The sequence below is a fragment of the Heteronotia binoei genome, chromosome 17 (genome assembly GCF_032191835.1).
Source record: "Heteronotia binoei isolate CCM8104 ecotype False Entrance Well chromosome 17, APGP_CSIRO_Hbin_v1, whole genome shotgun sequence".
Taxonomy (NCBI): domain Eukaryota; kingdom Metazoa; phylum Chordata; class Lepidosauria; order Squamata; family Gekkonidae; genus Heteronotia; species Heteronotia binoei.
The window spans coordinates 25096945-25123619 of NC_083239.1; the positions used below are offsets into that span (position 1 = coordinate 25096945).

The 26675-nt window shown below is 45.4% G+C and overlaps 1 protein-coding gene across 3 annotated transcripts in view; it reads right to left on the reverse strand.

Moving 5' to 3' along the window:
* SESN2 (sestrin 2) overlaps positions 1-26675 on the reverse strand; it is a 63714-nt gene that overhangs the window by 26750 nt on the left and 10289 nt on the right. For 2 of the 3 annotated variants that reach the window (XM_060258201.1, XM_060258199.1), the window contains exon 1: positions 13796-14163. The exons of the other annotated variant lie outside the window; for it this stretch is intronic. In XM_060258201.1, coding sequence (XP_060114184.1) covers positions 13796-13885 — 90 coding nt within the window. In that variant the 5' untranslated portion in view covers positions 13886-14163. Of the gene's footprint in view, positions 1-13795; positions 14164-26675 lie in introns of those variants that run through there. 3 annotated transcript variants of the gene reach the window in all.

The window sequence follows — 26675 nt, forward strand, 5'->3', positions numbered from 1 at the left end:
CACCAAATTATTTTGTGATGTCATTTTCCTGCACACCTGGCGAGTCTTCCACGCACTACATACTAAATCGGCAACTGGCCTAGTTCTGCTGCTTCCACAACTGACACACAAGCTGGCCAGTTTACTATCAGAGCAGTACTTTTCCCCGGAAGCCAAGCTTAGGGATGCCAACCTAACCCTGGAGCAGTTGAGCGATCAAGCCAGTCGTAGTCAGAGAGCCCACATCTCTTATGACGCCCAGGCTGCCTGCAACTTCAAACCAGACCAACCACTTACAAAACTTGCAAGCTGTGAACATGCAAATACAGAATCTGGCTAGTGTATTTTTATCCCACCCTTCCTGCAAGGCAGCATACATGATTCTTCCTTCCCCATTCAGCTTCACAACCACCTTGTGAGGTTGATTAGCCTGAGAGGGGCATGAGAGGCCCAATGCCACCCAGCAAGCTTTGGGGCAGAGCAGGGATTCGAACCTGGGACTTCCAGATCCAATGCCAGCTCTCTAACCACTACACCGCATTGACTAATGTGATAGACAGTTTACAAGAAGTTGTGGCTGGTGTGGAGGAACCCTGAGTAAGCTTCATGACAAGGTGGGAGTTTGAAGGATCCGGTTCAACACGGACGCCACTGCACTCACTCTTGCATTTAGTCACCAACAGGGATTCAAATACCTCCTTCGCTCATAAGCAAATACTAAAAGGCATTAACAGGCCAGCACCTTGATAAAAACGTGATAATGGAGATAAAGAAACCACACGAACCAACCATGATCAGTTTGGCCAGTTCAGCTCAATCAAGTTCGGCTAGTTCAGTTCAATCTTTGGGCCAACCACAACCAGACAATCTATTGCTAGGATAAAAAGCTAATTAGTATCTCCAGCAGTTTCTTCGACTATCAAGAAAGGGTTGTAAGGCAAACACAAAGATTGGACTCTTTCTGCAATTTGAATAGCTCCTCCAAAGCTGCAGTTACCTCTATGGGCACTGCTTGCACAGGAGACTACCTTTACCTTCCACTAGAAGCAGCACCAGAGGAAAGAGTTAAACTCCCTCCAGCCACATTTTCCAAGCCTTGAGCTGCTAAAGGGTAGTAGAAAGGGCCCTCAAGTCAAACGGCAACCCCACAGGGTTTTTTAAGCAAGAGAGGTGTAGAGGTGATTTGTTGTCACCTGCCTCCGTGTAGCATCCCTGGTATTCCTTGGTGGTCTGCCATCCAAGTATTAACCAGGGTTGACCCTGCTGACCCTCCAAGATCAAGTAAACCTGGCCTATCCAAGTCAGGGCAGAACTGCTCATTAGCACTTCTTTAAAAATCATAAAAGATCTTTTAAATCTCTCTTTTAACCAGACCTTTGACTTCAGCAGGAGCCACTGGTATTTTAAACCTCTAGGTCAGGGATTCCCAAACTTGTTGAGCCTGTGGGCACTTTTTGAATTTTGTGTGAGTGGGGCACAATTTCCCTACAGTGCAAGGGGGAGAACCACAGGGGTGGAGCACAGCAAAACCATTTGCCACAGGCGTGCACACACACACAAAATCTTAGAGCCATTCATCCAGTCTCTTGGAGACTTCTGAAACATCTCCTGGTCCAATGAGCTGGAACAAAGCCAGGATCAGCTTTTTAAAGAGGAGACACAGAGGAAAAAGCAGCCACATTGGTGGGGCACCTAATTAAAATTGCTGGTCTACGTTGTAACTTTAATCACTCCAAGAAAACTTCAACTCGGCTCTTACTAAACCTACATTCCTAACTTGGGAAGCACAGTGCCAGGCAGGGGATGGATCTCCAAAAGGGTCACTCTCTTACCACCTGGTCGATTATACGGCTGCAGCACAAGATCTATTGTGATCAGCTCCAACAACACAAACAGATCTGCACATCAGACACAAGAGAGCCAGGGAAGATCAATCACTCTCCTGTCCTTTCATCCCTGCCTGTCAAACTGCCCAGCCAGGCAGACATACCTCGATTTTTAAGGCCTCCTTTTTCAAAAGCTCCTTCGATCGCCCGTCACTCTCAACATATTGCTTGACTGGCTTTCTCATTCTCAGTAGCCTTTGGGCTTCCGGTTTTAGCATCTTCTCCCAATGTAATAAGCCTCATTCCCGCCCACGGATCTCTCACGTCACAGTTCCCTGTGATGCAATCCCCTTTTCACCAAGGGAAGAGCGTGAACACCCAGAGAGTATGACTTTGTAAAGCAGGCAAGTGGGTGGAACCAGACGGCTCTCCAAAAGTGGCATTTTCTGCTGGCAGAAATTAATCACTCTCCTCCTGATATCTATTAATGTAAAAGTTTTCCATCTTCACAATAGCGGAATCAACTCTCGTACTCTCTGAATCGCAGAGCATCCACTTGGCATGCAGGAGGTCCAAGGTTCAGAACTGGATCTATATGTTTTTTGAGGAGGAGAGCAAAATTAAAAAAAAATGACGCCCCCTTATGGGCCTGTGGCCAAGAGTGCTAAAGCTGCAGTACTGCAGTCCTAAGCTCTGCTCACGACCTGAGTTCGATCTCCAGTGGAAGCTGGGTTTTCAGGTAGCTGGCTCAAGGTTGACTCAGCCTTCCATCCTTCTGAGGTTGGTAAAATGAGTACCCAGCTTGCTGGGGGGAAAGCGTAGATGACTGGGGAAGGCAATGGCAAACCACTCCGTAAAAAGTCTGCCGTGAAAACGTTGTGAAAGCAACATCATCCCAGAGTTGGAAACGACTGGTGCTTGCACAGGGGACCTTTCCTTTCCTATGGGCCCATAGAATAGAATGGACCCCATGCCTAATTTGGCAGCCCCCCCGGTGGCACCCAGGGCAAGAGCCCAGTCTGCTCTCTCCTAGATCCGGCCCTGCCAAGGTTCAATCCCTGGTATCTCCAGCTAAAAGAATCAGGCAATAGGGGTTATGAAGGACCTCTGCCTGGGACCCTGGAGAGCCACTGCCAGTCAAAGTAGACAACTGATGGATCAATGGTCTGATTCAGTATAAGGTAGCTTCATATGTACCTTGCCATAATTTCAAGAGTTTTAGTGTGGCTTGCCTGGGGTCTTGCTTCCTATTTTACCTTCACAACAACCCTCTAGGAAGAGTTACAAGATAATATTTAGGCAGACTGACCCACCTCAGCCAACCATTTAACTGAGGGGTCCCCAACATTTTTGAGCCTAAGGACACATTTGGAATTCTGGGACAGTGTGCTAGGCACATCCACAAAATGGCTGCCACAAGAGGCTGAGCCAGCAACAAAATGGCTTCCATGGCTTCCTTTCAATTACACAGCAGAACATCCTTGTGCTGTGGTGGCAGCTGCTGCCAAAGCAACATTTTAAAAAATCTATACAGCCCATCAAATTTCCAGTGGTCAATCAGAACTGTTACTGGGCAAGAGCCCCACCTGGGTCCTTCCGCTTTCTAAAAACATTGGTGGATGCCATGGTGGTCATGGTCTAACCACTACACCACAGTGACTTTCAAATGCCTCTGCCATTTCTATTACAGACAATGCCACTCCAATCCCAGAGTCTGTCCCTTCAAAGCCTCCTCTGAAGGCTTTATAACATCTAAAAATAATAAGGTGGAAGCAGAAGTGTCAATTAAATGACCAACTTCAAGCCTGATTATAATAATGCCTTATCTAACTGAGCAGTAGTGGGAAGGGGAGAACACACCAAAGAACTTCATTAATTAAAGGCTGCCATTTTTAATTCCGCTGCTCATATCTATTCTCCTGCCCAACACTCTCACTATCTCGCCCTGTTCCTGTTCAGTGCTCTTCTCCATATAACCAATTTCTCAACCAACTCTGTTTATCACAGAATTTCTCACTTGTGTCTCCCTAAGCTTGGACCATACCTCTTACATCTTCGCTCTGAAGATATACCTTGATGTGAACTGAGCTTGTTTCAATCTTTACCTTTATTTTTACTCCCTTGATGTGATCATCACCTCCCACATGCCCAAAATGGGACGTTTTAGCCCTGACTGCTATTAGTTTCAGATGACACCTTTCTTTGGCTTTATAGGCTTTACGAGACTGCAAATTTTACCTTCACTTATTTTGGCTCAGCACAAATACATTTCTTGGCACTTGATGAGAACTACACACATTTACTGAGTGAGCAGAAGTTAATTTGGGTCATTTTATGCAAAAAAATTCTTTTAAAAATATTACTGATGCACACAACAGCTCAGACAGCAATGGTACACATACTTTTTGAGCTGCAAATCACTCTGCTGCAACCCTGTAAGCTAAGAAGGTTCTTTAACCAGACCCAGCCAGATGGCAGAACCCTTGCAGAAACTAAGCAGGATTAGATTTGTTCAGTTCCTGTGTAGGAAACTGACTGTGAACCCAACAGCTATAACTCCAGTTTCCAGAAAAGGCAGGATATAAATGCATTTGATGATTTAAAAAAAAACATCACCAAGTGCCTTTTCCAACCAAGAAAATATACACTGTATGTCATACTCTGTATGTCAAGTAACATTTTTGGGAAGGTCAGCTGTTCATCATCTATTAGATTTATTTTCAACTATTCTAATTTGTGTTTACATATCCCTGGTTATAAGAGCTCCATGGCACAGAGTGGTAAAGCTGCAGTACTGCAGCCTGAACTCTCTGCTCACAGTCACAACCTGAGTTCGATACCGGCGGAGGCTGGTTCAGGTAGCCGGCTCAGGTTACAACGTCACCCCAGAGTCAAAAATGACTGGTGCTTGCACAGGGGACTACCTTTACCTTTTTTTATCCCTGGTTATTGTCTTTACTTGGGTATCAAACATATAAACATACAAAGATTGCTTTTTCTAACTATTTTTAAAAGAGACAGTTTCTCTCCTTGGATACCTACATGATTTTGAAGGCGGGGAGGGGAAATGGTAAATTGTAGTATTTCTGAAGAAAAGGATAGGGGAAAAGTCACTGGGCTTTTACATTCTTATCTGTTCCAAACACTTCCGATTGTGTAGGAATTAAAACCAAGATTGTGAGTTTGACCTGTTTCAGAAAAACTGAAAGACGAGATACTTCATGATTTAAGGTTAATCAAGCACTGAGTTGTTATTGACTCATGAGGTAATATCATATCACAATGTTTTCTTGGCAAAAAAAATTTAAAAATTACAGGGTGGTTTACCACTGCCTTCCCCAGTCAGCTACACTTTACCCCCAGCAAGCTGGGTACTAATTTTACCGACCTTGGAAGGATGGAAGGCTGAGTCAACCTTAAGTTGGCTACCTGAACCCAACTTCCACTGGGATCAAATTCAGGTTGTGAGCAGAGCTTGGAGTACAGTACTGCAGTTTACCTCTCTGCGGCATGGACTTGGCAATTTAAGGTTAAGAGACAATTATTTATTTAGAATATTTCTATGCCTCCTCTTCAGAGTCCTTCTGGAAGCAGCTTACAATTAAAAATTACAGTGTTGAACCCACCAACTAGGATCTCAAAAAACAGGTTTGAATCCCTTTGTTGTGTCTAACTGAGAACTTGAACTAGGGTTGCCAGACTCCAGGTTGGGTCTGGAGATCTGCTTTTACAACTGATCTCCAGCCAACATAAATCAGCTCCCCCTGGAGAAAATGGCTGCTTTGAAATGTGGATTCTATGGCACTGTACCATGCTGAGGCCCCTCCCCCCACTCCCTCCCAGACCCACCCCCCAAAGTCTCCAGGTATTTTCCAATACAGACCTGGCAACCCTAACTTGAACCCGTCTTCCAAGCTCATAGTCCCACAAACTAACCACATTGGCTGTTAAGCCACTTTCACTTTAGATAGACCTAAGCTCAACTAGGATACTTCCCCCACCCCACAACAGAAACTGCATAGTAAGTCACCCTGGGATGGTAGTTAAGTTTATGAAGTAGCATCGTTGGCAATAATTAAGGCTTATTAAACTAATTAACCATGACAACATCCTCCTCTGGCTATAACATCTGCAAATGAAAAAGGCTATTGTTTGTCTGAGCCTTCAGGGCAAGTGGCCCATGGGCTAATCCAGCACCTAAACTGTCAGATTTATAGCATGGGAAACCATCTCGGTGTCCTGTCAAAAGAACCGGTATTGGGTCCTGAGTTACTGAACAAGCTTCAGTATGCTGACTCGGAAGAGTGACGCTGCACCGAGCCGCTTGCTCTTAGTCAGGAATTGGCAAGCGCACACTTGATAAGCGAGTCAGGAAAGGTTAAGCAAATTACATGCCTGCACAACAGCAAAACATGCCTGTCTTCATAACAAACTGAAGAGGCCAAAGAGTCTTCCAAACCTGTTGCCACCAAAGTCAGGCCTGCTCTCACTCTACCAAGAACACCTCCCCCCCCCCCCCCACAATCTACCAGGAAGCTGCGTTCAGCTTCATGAACCAACTGTGATTTGTTTGTGGTGAGGACCCCTGGGAATTGAGTCCTACAGTCCATGCGTTCCTTCAACCCCCTTGTGAGCAGCGACAGAACAACCAGCTTTAAAAGGGGATTAGATAGATTTATGGAAGATAAAGCTAGTAGTTGTTGTAGCCCAGCACTCTGACCACTACGCTACACTGATTCTCTTTAGATGACATTGCTTGTTCAGTAGTTACTTGAAGAGCACATGTGCATGTGACTGAGGGGAACCTCCACATTCAAAGGCACTAAGCCTCTGAATCCCAGAGCCTGGAGGCAACATCAGGGAAAGACCTCGGCCTCTATGACCTGTTGTTGGCTGTCCAAAGGCACTGGTTGGTCACTGTGTGAGACAGGATGCTGGACTAGGTGAATTATTGGTCTGATCCAGCACGGCTCTTTTTATGTTCTTAAACTGTAGTTTGCTGGGACAGCCAAACCAGAGGTTTGCATATGCCTACAAATCAGGATTCCGCTGCTTTAGAAACCTGATTTGTAAGCAACAGAACAAGTCCCAGTTTGACATTTTGCTTGATTTGGATGCCGCAACAAAATGTAGTTTGTTTCACTATTTTCGGTGCCAGATGCTTTAAGTACATGAAGAACTGGCTTTACTACATCCATAAGAACATAAGAGAAGCCATGTTGGATCAGGCCAATGGCCCATCCAGTCCAATACTCTGTGTCACACAGTGGCCAATATATGTGTGCGGTGTGTGTGCACACACACACATACTGTGGCTAATAGCCACTGATGGACCTCTGCTCCATATTTTTATCCAATCCCCTCTTGAAGCTGGCTTTGCTTGTAGCCGCCGCCACCTCCTGTGGCAGTGAATTCCACATGTTAATCACCCTTTGGGTGAAGAAGGACTTCCTTTTATCCGTTTTAACCTGACTGTTCAGCAATTTCTTGAAGCTGGCTTTGCTTGTAGCCGCCACCACCTCCTGTGGCAGTGAATTCCACATGTTAATCACCCTTTGGGTGAAGAAGGACTTCCTTTTATCCGTTTTAACCTGACTGTTCAGCAATTTCAATGCCCACGAGTTCTTGTATTGTGAGAAAGGAAGAAAAGTACTTCTTTCTCTACTTTCTCCATCCCATGCATAATCATGTAAACCTCTATCATGTCACCCAGCAGACGTTTCTCCAAGCTAAAGAGCCCCAAGCGTTTTAACCGTTCTTCATAGGAAAGTGTTCCAAACCTTTAATCATTCTAGTTGCCCTTTTCTGGACTTTTTCTGATGCTATAATATCCTTTTTGAGGTGCGGTGACCAGAATTGTACACAGTATTCCAAATGAGACCACACCATCGATTTATACAGGGGCATTATGATACTGGCTGATTTGTTTTCAATTCCCTTCCTAATAATTCCCAGCGTTGCGTTGGCCTTTTTTATTGGAATTGCACACTGTCTTGACATTTCTTATAAAGAAATTCTTCCCATCTCTATATTGTTTACAAGTTTCTGAACTTTAGTTCACTTGTGGACTCTGAATATCTTTATCCTAAGAGATGCTGAAGTCTACTTTGAGATTCTAAAGGGCTCCAGTGCAGATTTCTCTCCTCTTCTTTGCTGATCCCACCTAAATGCTCAGGCTTCTTCCAAGACATTCTCCTCAACAGAGACTGAAACACATTATTGTAACTTACACTGTTGTCACCTCCTTCATTTAATCTTCACAACAATTCTGTGAGGTAGGTTAGGCAGAACATTCATGACTGGCCCAAGGCCAGGCACAGTGAGCTGACTGGGTGGGCAGAGCAGGTGCATCACCAAGATTCTAGCCTAGCACTCTGACCACTACGCTACACTGATTCTCTTTAGATGACATTGCTAGTTCAGTAGTTACTTAAAGAGTACATGTGCATTTTTCCCGGTGCAAGCCAGCACACTGCCCCACTGAACTAATGCATCTCATGTCCAAGTAGCATGCAGAGAACTAGAGGAATAATATTTACCTACTTTTTGTTGCACAGACCACAGAAAGATCTACAAAAAGGGTTCGGATGGAACGCTCTAAAATGCTATAGAACTGCAGCACAGTATCAGTGGGACTGAAACAGGAAGGAAGAGTTGGGTGTTGTGCTTATAACTATGATTTGCAACTGGATTTTCCTGTGTGGACAAGCCAGTCCAGTAGCAAAGAGTTGCTACAGCACACAGATGGCATAATATTCAAAAACGCAGGGATGTCCGGAACACCTAGGGTTCAGATCTGGACACATTGCTAAATATACCCCAGTCTCTCATAGATGCTTAACTATGAACAAACATATCGCATCACTACCAAAGCATGCATCCAGCATACTCCATCCCATGTGAAGCAAACAGATATTTTATCTCGAGGAACGAGCATACACTGCAAGGGCAAATTTGGGTCTCTCTGCAGAATGTTATGCCATGGAAAAATGGATATGTTATGTGCTTTAACCAGAACAAGGTACGTGCAGCTCCCAGCTAACAGCTTCTTCCTGGTTACCTGCAGCACGCACAAATCACCTGCAGGCAACAAAGCAGATCAGTTCTTCTCTCTCCCCCACTCCGGCTGTTAATGTGTCTGGGAAAAATTTTTTTGGGGGGAGAGGTTTGTCAGGAAGGAAAAAACCCTGAACTGTGAGCCAATAACTCCAATTGTTTTTATTTGCAAGACCGCAATAAAGCTGTAACTTGCAAACCGCAACATTATCATGCTGATCAACCAAAGCCTTGGGAGCAGATAAGGAACTCCGTGGCTGAAGTCAGGGAGGCGAAGCAAAATAATGTCACATCAGCAAATCGGTTTGGACACAGCAGAAGGGGAAGACGGCTGTGCACTGCTGTTGAGTTAAGGTTTGCATTCTGGGTTCAAACATAGACCCAGCTGGACAGGGACATCATATATACATACACACACATATACATACACAAACACACACATATACATATACTGTGGCTAATAGCCACTCCTGTGGGCATCACACCACTTGGCATGTGCCATGCTCCCATGCAGGCCTCCTAATCCCATGCAGAAAGCGGAGTGCCTCTCTCATTTAGGAACTGACTACTGGGGTTTTAAGATTCTCCCACAACAAGAAAAGCCTTGAGAGCAAAAGAATTGACACTGCATCCTGAGATATTTGAAAGCAGAAGCTAAGCAGGTGAAAAGTTCTCAGTTTTATCAAAACACCCCTCCTGCCATTTGCCTAGAACTATGAGAGACAGTTAATTCTGCCACAATGGCACAGGATCTAAGGTAATTTAATAGCATTTAAATTTTGAGTCTCTTTCAAGACTCAAAAGTGCTTCACTTGCAAGCAGTTCTGTCATCTTTTACAACAACCCTGCAAAGTAGGACAGCATCTACTCTCTTTATGGAAGTGAGGCATGGAAAAACAGACATTTGACTAAGGCCATCTAATCAGATTTTGCCGAAGGGAAAATGAGAAGAACAGACTTGGCCTGATCACAGCTCCTACCAGCCAGTGTAATGCAGCACTTAAGAGTGCTGGACTAGGATCTGGGAGACCCAGATTCAAATCCTCACTCTGCCACAGAAACTCGCTGGGTAACCTAGGACTAGTCACTCTCAGTCTATCCTGCCTCACAGGGTGGTTGTTCTGAGTATAAAATGGAGAATTATGTTGTACACTGCTTTGGGTATCCCACTGGGGCATAAATCCATAATAAAAATTCTCTTAGCTGCTGTACAGCACTGCCTCACACACTTGGATTGCAAACCATATGAGGGTAAGGGCCAATTCACTCCAGGAAAACTAAAAGGCTAGGATTTGGAAGGGCTTCTAGCCCCACTTGTGAACCTCCTTTTTTTTTGGCCACTGAGTGACAGAGTGTTGGACTGGATGGGTCCCTGGCCTGATCCAACATAGCTTCTCATGTTCTTATTTTAATGTACCGACTCCTTTCCCGCCCTTGTTTTACCAGATTCTTCCTCTGTATGTTCCCCCCATCAATTCTCCTCTTCTAATACCATCTGTATAAATATAAAATTATGAAACACCACTAAGTCTGATCCTTTTGCAGCTACTCTTAACATTTGCCCCCTTCCATCCTTGCTCTCAAAAGCCACCCCAACCCCCTAATTTAAGAGTAGCAGGAATAGATTGCCTTTTGTTCTGCAAACGTTATTTTCCAGCTGCTTTATTAACCTCCAGGCTGGGTTGTTGCAACACACTTCATTAGTAATCACCACTGAAGGCTGGAAACTTCAATCCATTCAGAATGTAGCCTCCAATTTAACAAGGCGGTATGAAGCATTCCAGTGCTTTCAGCACAGCACAAGTTGTTTCAAAATGCAATTCAAACGATTGACATGACTTTTTTTTTTTACAGCTCACGAACTATTCATATCCAGGCTACTTCCAGGGCCTATGTCTTCATCATTGCCTTCTCTGTGTATTTGTATCAACATAAGTTGTCTTGCACTAAACCTCTTCCTCTGGTTGAAGAGCAGGGCCTCTCCAGTGGTGGTGCCCGCATGAACAACTCTTCCTCCAGAGAACTGAGGCTTGCTGGAGTCTTACTTTTTAAAAAGTCATTTACAAAAATGAAGACCAACTAAAAAAAAAAAGAAACCGAGATATTTGGGAATCTAGTTTGGATGTTTTTACCAATCAACTGAAGGAGATCTACAGTTTTTTATTGTTCCCTTAAAATCTTGACTGCACCTTTATGGGCTATGGCAGACCAAATTTCAAAGCTCGGGCTTAGAGGCTTGCTTGCCACCTTGAAGGTTCTTTGGAATCATCCTGGGTTGGGACGCAAGTGGACCAAATGAAAAGGTGTGTTTGGTGGGGAAAAGTAACGTGCACACAAATGACTATGAGCTGCAGTGTAAAAAGGAGTCAGTTCTCATCTGTACTGAGGTGGCACAAAAAAAGAGGGTACAGAGACAAGGGCATTGAAACCCTTGCTTGGATGGAGAGTTGCACAATCAGTGGAAAGCTCTGTCAAAAGTCTGGGCTGATACTGCAGGGTGGGGGGAGCCGGATCCACATGTTTTTTGAAGAGGGAAGGGGATTAAAAAATGACGCCCCCTTATGGGGCATTCTATCTTATGGTCCCATAGAATACAATGGACTCCATACCCAATTTGGCGCCCCCCCCACTTTGTCAGCGCCCAGGGCAAGCACGCCCCTCTCCTCCCCCCCCCCCCGCCGAACACCCCTCATCAAGGACCAACGCAGTCTTTTGACTCAGTGGCTCTCAACACGCTGGAGCTTACTTGGTTTTCACCAGACTCTTCTTGGGGGGTTGGGAGAGGCTTTTGTTCTGGTTAATTTGTCATCTTTAATTTATTTATTAAGAGCCCCATGGCGCAGAGTGGTAAAGCTGCAGTAATGCAGTCAGAGCCCTCTGCTCATGACCTGAGTTCTATCCCAGCGGAAGCTGGTTCAGGTAGCCGGCTCGAGGTTGACTCAGCCTTCCCTCCTTCCGAGGTCGATAAAATGAGTACCCAGCTTGTGGTACTCATGTGTAGATGTGTAGATGACTGGGGAAGGCAATGGCAAACCACCCCATAAAAAGTCTGCTGTGAAAACATTGTGAAAGCAACATCACCCCACAGCCGAAAACGACTGGTGCTTAAACAGGGGAACTACCTTTACCTTTTTAATTTATTTATTGCATCCCTGGGCAGCGCACTAGACGATACAGGGACTGTATCTTTGAGTGGCATGTATTTGATACTTCTCTAACCAGCAAACCAAACCGGTGTCTTAGTGACTTCACTATTACAGTGATATAGCCCCTTAAAAAGTGAGGCTTTATTACTAGGAAAGGGGAGAATCTATGGATAGTTGGGGGGCAAGAAGAGAGAAGCAAAACCAGAGGAACCCTCCAGAAATGCCCTCCAAAGAACTCTGCATCTCTTTTATTTATTCATGTATTTATACCACTCTTTTCTCCCCAATGGGGACCCAATGCAACAATCATCTCTGCTGTGCTGCTCTCACAACAACCTTGCAAAGTAGGTCACACTGAGAGATAGTGCATGTGACTGGCCCCCAAGGTCATGCAGCCAGTTGAAATACTGGATTAATCCCTTTGGAAGAAAAATCACTATCACCCTGACGGTTTTACATTCACAGATCAAGATGGGTTACTGTGTTAGTCTGTAGCAGTAGAAAAGAGAGAGAGCCCAACAGCACCTTAAAGACTTAACAAAATTTAAGGCAGGGTATGAGCTTCTTTGAGTCACTGCTCACTTCTGCTTAAACCCTGCCACAATTTTTTGTTAGTCTTTAAGGTGCTCTTAGTCTCCGGCTCTTTTCCACATTCATGGGTTTATTCACCTGCATGGTTTGAAAGGAGAAGGAAATCAACCCCAAAAAGGGACAAAGGAAAGAGGGCATGTTAAAGGGGTAGTCGACCTTAATGATGCAATCCCAAGCAAAACTGCCTGGGGTTCAGCCCCATTAATTATGGCGGGGGGGGGGGGGTTGCTTCCAAATCCAGCAAAGTACTCTAGTGAATGCAAACTCGAGGAAGTTCCAGCAAGGTAAACGCTTCCAGGAACATGCCCTAAAGATATTGTTACGTAGTGGTTAAAGTGTCCAAGCAAGCCAAGGAAATTTGGGTCCATACCCCCACGGCCATTCACTAGGCGATTCTCAGAATGCCCGGTTCCGACCCACCTCACAGGGTCGCTGGAGACAGAACAGAAGCCATAGCTAAGGCCCTTGGAGAAGGAAACACGGATCTACAGTTAGAACTGTTCCCACAGTAGGGACAAAGGGTCCGCAAGTGCTGGGCAAGCCTGTACTTGCCCGTGTGCCGGACTGAAACCCAGTCCTTTAGGCGTCTGTTAAACGAACGACGGACGGAAGCGAGGCTCGTTGGGGCCCACGCCGCTGCTTCCTAACTCACACCTAAACCCACACCAACCCAATTCAGATTAAAGCGCCAGCCAGGCTTCATAAACATGCGTCCCCGGAACTCCCCGCCACTGGGGATCAGCGGGACTTGTTCCGACACAGCAACCTAACCATGTTTACTGGAGAAGTGATACCTCCTTGCTATTTTGGAAAGGGGCGAGGCAGACCTTTCACTGGCACGCCGGCCGTTCCATTTGGGGACATCTGTCACGTCAGGTCGCGCAAAACGATCGCTCGTCTGTCGTCTCTATTCCAACAGCCCCCGCCCGACCCCCTCTTCCATTCTTAACTCTCTCTCTCTGCGGCTGATGCAACTACATTCTTACCGATCCCTATCGGAAAAGGAAAAGCTAACCCTCCCCGCAACTGTGCAGCAGCAACTACTGGAGCGTCCTTAGCGCGTCTCCCACCTCCCCCACTTGCAAAGCGCAGGAAAACAACAACCCAAAAAAGTGCATCTGAAAGGACAGTAGATAACTCCAGACCCAAAGCAAATTATTATTTAAAAAAAAAAAAATCCGAGAATTTCTGCTTTACCTTTTTACCACTCAAAGCTCCGCAGTTGTCGCAGGGCAGATAGCCTTCGACTCTGGAGCAGCCGCAGCTCTCAGGGTCCGCCACGATCATAGCGCCGTTTTAGTAGGAGAGGAGGGCTGATCAGAAACTAGACTATGATTAAGAGGGAGTTCCAAAACTTGGGGGGGGGGGGGTTGCCTTATAAAAATAACAATAATTCTTGGGAAGAATAAAACGAGCACAGGATTGCATAAGGCAGGAAAAAGACGCCGATGGTCGTATCAATATCAAAGGAGATAGGAGGATTCGATCGCGGAACGTTCCAAAGTCGCGGAGTTCCAGAGTGCCCAGGTGCATCGGGATTCTAGAAGGCTCAAGCGGGGCTTCCCATGCCCTCTCCTATAAGCAAAGACAAATAGCCTGCAGTTTTCCTACAGCGGCTCATTTCATACCGATAAATTTCGGGGGAGGAGCCAACGCCGGCTACACAACCAATCACAGCCAGGGGGCGGAGCTTTCTTCGCACTCAACTTTTCCACCCTCCTGTCGTTTGCACCAATAGGCAAAAGAAAAGCACGCAGAGCCTCATGGGAAAGGTAGTTTCCATTTCTGTTTCGCAATACTCAAGGAGGGGTGCGACAAAAAAACAAAACAAAACTGGTGGTTATTTTGGTTTTGCAAGGGGACGGGCGCGGGAAGGGTCCCCAGACAAATTGAAAAGCAGCCGATCTTTGCAACAGCACAGAGGGAATCCGTCGATCCAGCACCACTGATTCGCTTCTTCGGGGAAACCCGACTTTCAGCCAGCGGGACAGAAATCTGATATATGGCTGTTCGTAATGTGCCTCTGCTTTTAACCGGGCTCTTGAAGACAGCAAGTGGAAAACACGTCCGTGTTTGTGCAACTAAATTTGCCATCCTATGCAGATTTGCCTTGGGTTAAGCACCCCACTGGCTATAGTAGGGCTTGCAAGTAAACAATGCATCATTTTGTGTCTTGCAAAAGAACGTCGTCAACAAGCACTTCAACTTTCTCAGCAAATATTTCTCTGCACCTCTGCCTGACTCCTGCTCTTCTGACATTTATGGACTAGGGCAAAGCGTTTTGATTTGCCCGGACTTTTAATTCAGTTCTTTCCTACCTTTTAATTGACTGTTTAAACATATTTACCATGGGGTTTACAGCCTGCATGATTTTATATTTTCTGCCTGCCAAGTGACTCTGGTGCTGTTTTTCCTGCTGCTGCCAAGTTGGATTGTCTCGTGGTTTGACTTAGGTTTTTTTTTTTAAATGTTGGCTATTTATAATCATTTTTAATTGGCAGACTGAGTTGAGCTGACACAAAAGGTATCAATATTGCATATTTTCCAGTTCTATATATTGTAGGGCTGCAATCCTAAGAGCAGTTCCAAAAGCCCCAATGAATCTTGTGGGGCTTACATATGAGTAGACCTGATTAGTGTTGCTCCCTTAGTCTGTTACTAAGGGCAGCTTCTGTGAGAGCTCTCTCAGACACACCTACTCACAGGGTTTCTGTTGTGGGGGAGGAAGGTAAAAGAGATTGTAAACTGCTCTGAGATTCAGAGTGAAGGGTGGGATATAAAACCGATATCATATTCTTCAATAAAAGTGCCACTGATTTTAGCTGCTTTCAGGGTATGCACTAATCTAGGCAGCCCAGGCTACCCAGATCTTGGAAGCTAAGCAGGGTCGGCCCTGATTTGTATTTGGATGGGAAGACCACCAAGGAAGTACAAGGTCACTATGCAGAGGCAGGCAATAGCAAAGCGCCTCTGAACATCTCTTGCCTTGAAAACCCTACCTGGTTGCCTTAAGGCAGATGTAACTTGATGGCATATATATATTTTCAAGGGAGGAGGGAAGGAACAGCTAACTGCACTTAGAGTCTACGCCCATGTATTTTATTCAGAAGTAAGGCCTGTTAAATTCAACAGGGCTTGTTCATGGCCAGCTGCACCTCTGACAGTAAATAAGTCCTACTTGGATCAACAGGACTTCTGAGAAAAGTAAAGACAGGACTTCTGAGAAAAGTAAAGCTTTTGCTTGCAAGTGGAAACAATGTTCTGACTGAAGGACTGAAAACATACAGAAAAGAGTCTGGTACCTCTAGCATGGCTTGCACTGAGTTCAAATTCTGGTCAAGTAAGATTAAAACAGCATGTACAGTGATTTTAGAGGAAAACAGTTATGGTGAAATGAAAGCATGCGCCCAGCTTTAAACTCTATTTAAATCAAAGCAGTGCTGCAGCATGAGCCTGAACATGTCTGCTCAGAAGTAAACACCACTGTGTTCAAAGAGCTTTTCCACCAGTAAGCGCACATAGTAGTGCTGCCGTTATGATGCAATGCTATGCAGAGTTGCTTCAGCTGTTGATTTCAACGGGTTTAGACTGGAATAACTCTGTATAGGATTGCCATTAGACAAAGTAACAGTGGTACCTCTGCACATGATATGTCTTTTTGTGGGTTGGGAGAATGCAGGCTTTTCTCATGCAGAGCTTTTGGTAGTTAACACTAGTATTTATGCACCCTGACTGGATAGTCTGCTCTCTGCAGCTCTTGGAAGTTAAGCAGGGTCAGCCCTGGTTAGTACTTGGATGGGAGACCACCAAAGAAGTTCGGGTTGTTAAACAAAGGCAAGGGGTGGCAAACCACCTCTGAATGCCTTTTGCCCTGAAATCCCTATGGGATTGCCATAAATTGGTTACAACTTGATGGCAAAACAAACAAGTATGCATTCATAACAACTATATATGTAGAAAGCTTGAGTCCAGTGGCACCTTTAAGACCAACCAAGTTTTATTCAAGGCATCAGCTTTCATGTGCATGCCCAAAGATGAGGAGGTCTGCATGCACACAAAACCTCATACCTTGAATAAAACTTAATTGGTCTTAAAGGATTTAACTTTGTTGGTCTCAAGTAGGGTTGCCAAGCTCCTGGCTGGGGCAGAGGATCCCCTGGTTTGGAGGCCCCAACCCGCCAGCACGGTGCAGGCCGCCAAGGGAATCCCTGCCCCCCTCCCAAAGCCATGGTGTCGTGCTATTTGCCTTGCGTGGTGACATCACCCAGAAGTGTCACGCAATGTGCCCCCGACATGGCCGAGCCCGACAAGGTCTCATTTATGTCAGATCTGGCCCTCATAACAAATGAGTTTGACACCCCTGGTCTAAAGTCTTAAACTGGGCATACCCACTTGTGTGCAAATTTCCTCGTAGCTGAATGGGAGGGCTTTCATATAAGGGATACTGTGTCCTTGGCAAAGCAAGGCCTCACTGAATGCAGTGGGATCGGCTCCTTAAGTTAAGGCATAGTGCATGGATCAGGGTGGAAGGATTCCAGCTCAACTGGAACTGCTAGTTAAGGCTGTAAACTGTGGGCTTAAACATCAAGAGGCTGATTGTCTTCCCACATTTTGCATAGATATACCTGAGCCAGAAACAACAGGGGGTTTTTTTGTAACAAACAAGGTGTCTAGCTATTCTACTCAGCTTCCAAGGTGAGTTAAGAAAACAGACTAATTGAGCTTTCTCTTGGGACGTGCAGAACAGCAGCAGTGCGAGAGAGGAAAAAAATGGAAAAAGAGATGGGACAAATGTAGGTGTGGGGCAAAGATTAGCGCTGTTCAAACAAGGTTGGTTCCTCTGCAGACACAGAGCACTGATCCAGAATTGTAAATTGGCTCTTGAAGTTAAGACACTGCTGATGAAGCACTTCTGAAATCACAACACTGAAAAACACCAATTTGTCCTGATACCTTCAGTGCCCTGTGCAGTGAGCAAGCCTCCGTCTGCTGATATAATAACAATAAAGAGCCTTGCAGCACCAACTTTTGCAGTGTCTATCAGATGCATGAAGAGTCCTCTGTTGACAGAAGGACAGAAACTTGTGTATATGAAGAAACGCCCTGATCTGGCTAGCCCAGCCTAGCCTGATCTTGTCATCTCCTGGAAGCTAAGCAGGGTTGGCCCCTGGTCAGGGTTTGGAAGGGAGACCACCACAGAATATCAAGGTCGTGATGCACAGGCAGGCCATGGCAAACCAGCTGTGAATGTCTCCTGCCTTGGAAACTCCAGGGAGGGGTCACCACAAGTCAGCTTGTGACTTGATGGGAGAAAGAAGAAGATAAAAACAGTTTTGAACAGAGGAGACAAAGAAGATTTATAACCCACCTTTCTCTCTGAATCAGAGACTCAGAGCAGCTTACAGTCTCCTATGTCTTCTCCCCTCACAACAGACACCCTGTGAGATGGGTGGGGCTGAGAGGCTCTCACAGCAGCTGCCCAAGGACAACCTCTGTGATAGCTATGGCCATTCCAGCAGCTGCAAGTGGAGGAGTGGGGAATCAAACCCGGTTCTCCCAGAGAAGAGTCTGCACACTTAACCACTACACCAAACTGGCTCTTTGCGGGTTTTGCTGGGTTTTAGGGCCTACTATGATTTTATTGTGATTTTATCGTAAACTGATGTAATCCGCTCTGAGCCCAACGAGTTTCAAGGCAATGAGCGGAATATAAATAAACAAATAATAATAATACGGCTACAACAATAAAATACTTTGACTCATCGGTTTACCCACTGTATTACTGCATCCAGTGAGGCCACTGAGCCACATGCAAAGGACAGATGGAAGTTCTGGGTAGTCTGGGTCAGTCTAAAGTGAAATCCAAAATCAAAATCCATGCGACACCATTTACTAAGACCAAAGCAAATTATACCAATCAGTGTGCAAACTTTGACTTTGCTAGAACTCTTCGTTGGATGTTTTTTAAAAAGAGGATGGCGGAGGAAGAGAAAGAAGTTTCAGACCAGGGGCAATCTTAGTGATTCTGGGCAGGCATGAGCAGCGTCAGTGGAGGGAACTTCCTCTTTATCTTCTTCCCTCCTCCACAGGGGGCAGGGGTCCAAACTCCCAAGGGCAGGGCACAGGGCCCAGGTCAGCTGCCCCTGCAGCCCACTGGCTAAGACCACTGCTATATAAAGTAAGACATGTATGGACTTTCCGCAATGCCCATGCTCAGGATGCCAATTTGGATCAGGATCACATGACTTGTGGAGAAGGGGCTTCAGCCTCCCCTTTTGGGGGCCATTTTCTTTTCCTACATCAGTTCTGGGAGAGGGGGTGCTCTTCAGCCCCCTGGGTAAACCAATCTATTCCTGCAGTGTCTTAAGTTTGAGAGCCAATTCACAATGCTGGATGCAGTAATACATTGGGTATACCAATGAGTCAAAATATTTTATTGTAGCCGTAGGCCATAACAACCCAGCAAAACCCCTGAAGTATAGTTTACTTCTAAAAATTAAAGCATACAAAAAAAATGCATAGCAAAATACAGTACTATGAATAAGATTTAAATCATATTTGATAAAACTACATGACAGAATGAGACCATAATTTGGCCAAAATTCTTGTATGGGTGGCTGTAATTATATTCCTTATTTTTATTGCTAAAAAGGTGAATGTAGCCACCTTAAAGGTAACATCTGGAATCAGCTAATAAAAAACCAATGTATTCCTGCATTGGGCCATGGAAATGTCCAAAAAGATGGAAAAATTCATCTGTTGCAGACACAGGAAGGACTAGCCCAGTTAACTTTGCTTCTTTTTCAATGGAGCATGGGGTAGCAGCAATCCTCTCTTCCTATGGCCTGCTGTATCCAGTCATTGCCCTCTTTGGAACAAGCCCATATTGACAACTCATAATTACCTCGTAAACAACTAATATATCTCAACATCTCCTTCCTCCTTTGTGGTTTGGAGCTGCTGAGTCACTAGCTAATAATAAAACAGATGGGCTTATTCTGTTGGAATCCTTTAGCAGAACAAAAGAGAAAGACTTCAGATATAGTCTTACCAGTGTCCAGATTGGGAGGTGGGTGTGCTTTATCACAGAACAGGCCATGGCATTTTCATGTGTGGCTGAGTAACTGACAGAATGATCAGATAGTTTGGTCCATGTATTGTTTAAGCAAGGAGAAAAAAAGCATATTTTGCCTGTAGTGCTACAGCATGGCTCATAAAGCCAGCATGGTGTAATGGTTAAAGCGTTGGACTAGGATCTGGGAAACCCAGGTTTGAATTCCCACTGTAACAGGGCAGCTTGTTGGGTGACCTTAGGCCAGTCACATACTCTCAGCCTAACCTACCTCACAGGATTGTTGTGAGGATTAAACAGAGAAGAGGAGAACAATGTATGCTACTTTGGGACCCCATAGGGGGAAAAGGCAGGCTATAAGGTAAATAAAATAAATAAAAAGAAAAGTTAAGAAACCAAAATAGCCCTTTAAAAGGCTGGAATGGGATGGGGGAAACCTCTTTAGCCACAGTCTCTCCGAAGTTTCTCCCTTTTCTTTGGAGAAAGTTAAGTTTGTCTTTTCTCCTGACCAAAGGGAGCCAGATGAATTGCACACAGATTGGGTGAGATTAGGGTTGCTCGGTCTGACTCAAGAAATATCTGGGGACTTTGGGGGTGAGGCCGAGAGCAAGGGTGTGATGAGAATGATTGAACTCTGAAGGGAATTCTGGCCATCACATTTAAAGGAACCGTGCACCTTTTAAATGCCTTCCCTCTATTTGGAACAATGAAGGATGGGGCGCCTTCTTCTGGGGCTCATAGAATTGGACCCCCTGGTCCAATCATTTTGAAACTTGGGGGATGTTTTGAGGAGAAGCACCGGATGCTATGCTGAAAATTTGTTGCATCTACCTCAAAAACAGCCCTGCCCAGAGCCCCAGATACCCACTGATCAATTCTCCATTATACCTTATGGGAACCAGTCTCCATAGGGTAAAATGGAGTGCCTAGCAGACATTCCCCCCCCCCCCGGCTTCTGATAACTCTGAAGTGGGGTGACATCCTTCAAACTGGGGTGGGGTCCCCTGCCCCCAACTGGGGATTAGCAACCCTAGGCGAGATGTCTGGGGGCTTTACTGGGAGGGTTCCCTGCAGTGCATGTGGAAACAGGCTAGATCCATAAAAACTTATATTGGAATAAAACGTGAGTAGTCTTTTCAAGTGCCACAAGACTCCTGTTCATCTTCAGATCTGAACAGTTATTGCTTTTGACTGTTCCATCTGTTTGTTGGATGCGGTCTACCTTGGCTGGATTAAAATATTTCACAGTTAATGACCTTCCGTTTATGAAATGACCTTTCCGAGGAGGTCTGACTGCAGTTTCCCACCGCGGCTGTCACTGAGCGGATGACACACAATGATAGCCCTTTTCAGGAGGGCTTTGGTGATTAAAAGCAGGTATTCTGGTTTATGGATGGTTATAGCAGGGTGCTGTGATAAGTCTTCTATGATTTATGGTTGGCTGCTGTTGATTGATTTCTTAATTTCTTTGATGGATGTTGTTGTATTTTACAAGTTATCACATAAGCCAGGAGGTTTTTTTTTTTTAAAATCAGCAAATCAAATAGCAAGTGTGCACAACTGAGGCATTAGTAAACGTATGTGGCACTGTATGGCAACAGCTCTTACCAATGGACAAAATATTGTGGTTTGAACCCAGTCAAGGTAGCCCTGGGCTTGTGTGACTCTTAGCTGTCTCAGTACATCCCCACTCGGCTTCGCTGGAATAATAATTGCTAATCAGGAATGTTCTCATTTTTAAAAGCCCTGGATAGCAATCTCCTCTGACTCGCAGAATAGCATGAGGCAAAGTTCAGAAGCCAAAAACAGTTGCACAAACATCCCAGGTCTTTTCTGCATTTCTTTGCCCAGCAACAGCCTTCTTTCTGCCTAAAGCAGGAACAGCCTCGCCAATAAAGACGTTTTTTACACCTCGCCAATGAGCTGTTTGCTCGAGCAGCCAATGAATGGGCCGTTGTTGGAGAGGGGAGGAAGACAGTCAAGCGCCGTTGGCTGACTGGAGGCCGTTCCTCAGCCAATCTGGCCAGGAGACATCACAAAGGAGGACTGAGGACGCTTGCAGTCTAGCAGGAAGCTGACTAGTTGCACCCCACTGCAAGCTCTCTTACCAGAGATGGAAGAAAGATACCCTCCCCATGCACTGCTCTCTGTTTTTAACCCTCCGTCACCTTTACACAACTCTGGTTCCACACAGGTTCAAAGGAGTGCAGTCAACCACCATAAAAAAATCCCAAATCCATGGAATATCCTTTTTAATAGGGCCAACCAAAATATTGTGTAAAGCTCAGCAGATCAAACCAGATGTTAACACCTGTGAACTGATCTTCAATGTACCTTTCTTACTGCCATCAAGTCACAGTCAATTTGTAAGGTTTTCAAGGCGAGAGATGTCTATAGGTAGTATACCATTGCCCGCCTCTGCATAGCAACCCTGGACTTCCTTGATGGTCTCCCTTTCAAGTACTCACTAGGGCTAACCCTGCTTCAGGATGAACATAAGAACATAAGCCATGTTGGATCAGGCCAATGGTCCATCCAGTCCAACACTCTGTCCCCCACTGTTGCCCTCCAAGCACCAAGAATACAGATTATCACTGCCCCAGACAGAGAGTTTCATCAGTACCCTGTGGCTAATAGCCACTGATGGATCTCTGCTCCATATCGAATTGAATTTTAAAAAAAACTGAACTGAATAAAAAGGTTATCCAATCTCCTCTTGAAGCCATCTATGCATGTAGCCGCCACCACCTCCTCTGGCAGTGAATTCCATGTGTTAATCACCCTTTCAGTGAAGAGGTACTTTTTTTTTATCCATTCTAACCTAACTGCTCAGCAATTTCATTGCTTGTCCATGAGTTCTTGTATTGTGAGAAAGGGAGAAAAGTACTTCTTTTTCTACCTTCTCTATCCCACGCATAATCTTGGAAACCTCTATCATGTTACCCCTCAGTTGACATTTCTCCAAGCTGAAGAGCCCCAAGCACTTTAACCTTTCTTCATAGAGAGAGTGTTCCAAGTGAGTGTTCCAACTGAGCTAGCCTGAACTAATCTAGGCTATATGTCACCCCATGCATTTCTATGGGACTTTATTTCTAAGCAATGCACCATGACATTGCTCACTGCTTTTCCAAGAAAAGAGCAGTTCCGGCAGCAGTGAGCCTGGAGAACCTTCCGGTATTTTCTTCCAGAGAAGTAGTTCTATTTGCCACAAACACACACACACACAGAGGAGTCTTGCAGCCACTTAAAAAACTCATTTGCTCATTAATTTAACCATTACCATTCTCTTCCAAAAGAACTTCAAAGGGGAAAATCTAGTACAAAAGTGCTGAATTAGGATTAATTAAGTGATTCAGCCCATTCTCTCCCCCAGGCTTGAACAGGGACTTGGGTTTCCCTCACTTGCAATATCTGTTAATAAAGCTTATAGTTCAGCGTGAACCATTAGGGATGCCAGCCTCTAGGAAGGTCCCAGGGGTCTCCTGAAATTCCAGCTCCTCTCCAGATTACAGAGCTCTGTTCCCATGGAGAAAATGGCAGCTTTGGAGGGTGGACTCTATGGTATTATACCTTGCTGAGGTCCCTTCCCTCCTCCAACCCTGCCTTCCCCAGGCTCCACCCCCCAAATCTCAAGGTATTTCCCAACCAGAGCCAGCAACCCTAAGTGCAGGTTGGGAGGAGCAAACTGAAGAAGAGCCATAAGAGGAAGAGAGTTAAACAGCCTCTGCACCCAGAAACCCTTCCTCCATCTTCAAACTGCAGAACATTCTAATCAGGGCTGTTTTTCTTTTTTTAAGTTTGTACAACAAGGTGAAACAAAGAAAGTTCTGTTGCAAAAATAACAGTAAATCGCCAGTCCTGGGCCTGGGGTTGTGTGCTTCCCTTTGCCATTGTCTCTTGTTTAGTATTACAAAACGAAGTGCTGCGTTCATGTTGCAGAGCATCTCTGGGGCTTTGAGCTCCAACCAAACACTGGTGAGATACCACCTGTGCTTCTGAATCATACCTTTTAAGAGACCCACCATGACACAGTGGCTTTAGACTGTAACTTGATCGGGCCTGCATTCAAATCCTGACTCTGCCTGGAAGCTTACTGTGTGACCTCTCAGGGTTGGTATGAGGATAATGAGGAGGGGATTATGGAATAGGGTTGCCAGTCTCCAGGTGGGGCTTGGAAATCTCCCACTTTTACAACTGATCTCCAGCTGGCAGAGATCAGCTCCCCTGGAGAACATGGCTGCTTTGAAGGGTGGACTCTATGGCATTGTACCATGCTGAGGCCACTCCCCTCCCCAAATCCTACCCTCTCCCAGATCCACCCCCAAAATCTCCAGGTATTTTCCAGCAAAGACCTGGCAACCCTATTATGGAAACTGCCTTGAGCTGCAATGTAAGATCACGATCAGGGCTTTTTATGAGCAGGGATGCGCAGGGATGCAGTTCCGGCTGGCTTGGCGTCAGGAGGTGTGGCCTGATATGCAAATCAGGGCTGCTGGGCTTTTTCTACCAAAAACGACCTTGATTGAGCAAATCCTTCAGGTTTGGGGTGGAGGGGAGATTGATACCGTGACATTATGGCGCAAAGAAATGTAGACTTTGCTCAGAGGCAGTCTGTTGCTTGAGGAGGCTGCTGAAGAGCTTTGATATTCAGACATTCAACCCCAGCTTTAGAACAGAGGCAGAGTGATTATTAAACAAACGTGGTGGTGTAGAGGACTGGAAGGGGTTACTAGAAACAAACACTTCTTGTGTGCAGGAGCAGCCCCAGGTTTTCAGCATGCTAAATTCATTTGCAAATGATACAAAGTTTGAGTCCAGGGGTACCTTTAAGACCAAGAAAGTTTTATTCAAGGTATAAGCTTTTGTGTGCACACACACTTCTTCACAAAAGCTTATATTTTGAATAAAACTTTGTTGGTCCTAAAGGTTCCACTGGACTCAAACTTTGTTCTGTTGCTTCAGATCAGGGGTGGCCAAATTGTGGTTTGGGAGCCACATGTGGCTCTTTCACACATCTTGTGTGGCTCTTGAGGCCCCCTCCGGCCATCTTGGAGAAGGCATTTCTCTCTTTAAATCACTTCTCCAAGCCACATTTCAAGTTAAAGTTGCTTTCTTTCCATCACTCTCCCCATCTATTTGACTCCCTCCCTCCATCCCTTACAGCTCTCAACCTTCTGATTTTCATGTCTTGCGACTCTCATCTGACATTTATTCTATGTGGCTCTTACATTAAGCAAGTTTGGCCACCCCTGCTTCAAACCAACCCAGCTATCCACTTGAATTTACCTAAAGAGATCTCAGCTGATCCGGCCAAGATTGCTGGCCAGTGACCATCTGACTCATTGTATGATGGCTTACAGAATGGGAGGAAAGGAACTGAAAAACATGTTCTGCAAGGAAAGGAACTGGAAATGTGTTTAGCCTGGAGAAGGTGGGTGGGAGAGAGACATAATCACACTTTTCAAACTTATGTATTTATACCCTGCTATTCTCTTCAGTGAGCACCCAAAGCAGCTCGTGTCATTCTCCTGTCCTCCATGTTATCCTCACAGTGACCTTCTGAGGCAGCTTAGATGGGACTCACCCAAGGTCACCCAGCAAGTTTCCGCAGTACAGTAGGGATCTGAACTGGCACCTCCAAGTTCAAGTCTGGGATGGGAGACCACCAAAGAAAGCCAGCCTAGTAGTCTGATATTCTAATCACTACACCACACTTGAACAAAGGACTGCCACTGAGGAAAAAGGCAAAACACTCATTCTGTGCAGCTCCAGAGGGGAAGATTACATCTGAGGAACTGAAGTAGTAGAACAGATTTCACTTGGCCAGGGCTTTTTTTTGTAGCAGGAACTCCTTTGCATTTTAGGCCACACACCCCTGATATAGCCAATCCTCCAAGAGCTTACAAGGTTCTTAGTACAGGGCCTACAGAAAGCTCTTGGAGGATTGGCTACATCAGGGGTGTGTGGCCTAATGTGCAAAGGAGTTCCTGCTACAAAAAAAGCCCTGCATGGAACATTAGGAGGAACTTCTTAATCAAAAGAACAGCTTGAAAATGGAATCAATTGCATGGTGACAGTCAAGCAGTCTGGTCAGCTGTCTGTCAGGAAACTCAGACCTTTGGACTTTTTGACCTCAGTGAACTTTTTGGATTCCTGTATTTTGCACATCTGGACTCCTGGATTTTGGGTCTTGTTACAGCCATAGCATGAAAGCTCTGAATTGTGGACTTCCTGCACTGAGCAAGGGGTCTAGACAAGATGATCTAAAAGGCTCCTTCCAACTCTTGGATCCCATGACTCCTTTCCAGAATCATCACACCCACCTGAGTACCTAGAAATGAATCACATCTGGGAATCACCAAGGCCCTTTACTGAAGGGTCAAGGGTGTCCTTGGAGAATAAATTGTATGGCCATCTTGGTGGTGGAAAGTGCTGTCAAGTCTCAGCTGATTTATGGTGACTCTGTAGGGTTTTCAAGGCAAGAGATGTTCAGAGGTGGTTTGCCATTGCCTGCCTTTGTGCAACAATGCTGGCTTTCCTTGGTGGTCTCCCATTCAAGTGGTGGACCCTGCTAAGTCTCTCAGATCAGGCTAGCCTGGGCCATCCGGGTCAGGGCACAACCATAAAATCCATACAATACCTTTTATTAGGGACCAACCAAAAGGGCCCAAAACATTGGTCAAACTTTTGAGCTCACCAGAACTCTTCAACAAGCTGGGTGTTAACAAAATTTAAAAAGATAAGAATGGTGGGAAAGTAGATCTTTCAGACCTTAGTTCTGGTGAGCCTGAAAGCTCAAACAGTGTTGGTTTTTTTGGGAAGGGGGGGCAGTTTTGGAAGTCCTAATAAAAGTTTGTATATGGATTTCATTCTTGGGGAATGAGAGGGGGTGGAGAGGTACATGTGAGAGCAGGCCACTAAGGGTCAAGGATCAAAACAGCCAGGTTTGCTGGAACTGGAGGGGTCAGCTCAGCCTTTCATCTTCCCCAAAACAGAGTCAAGCAA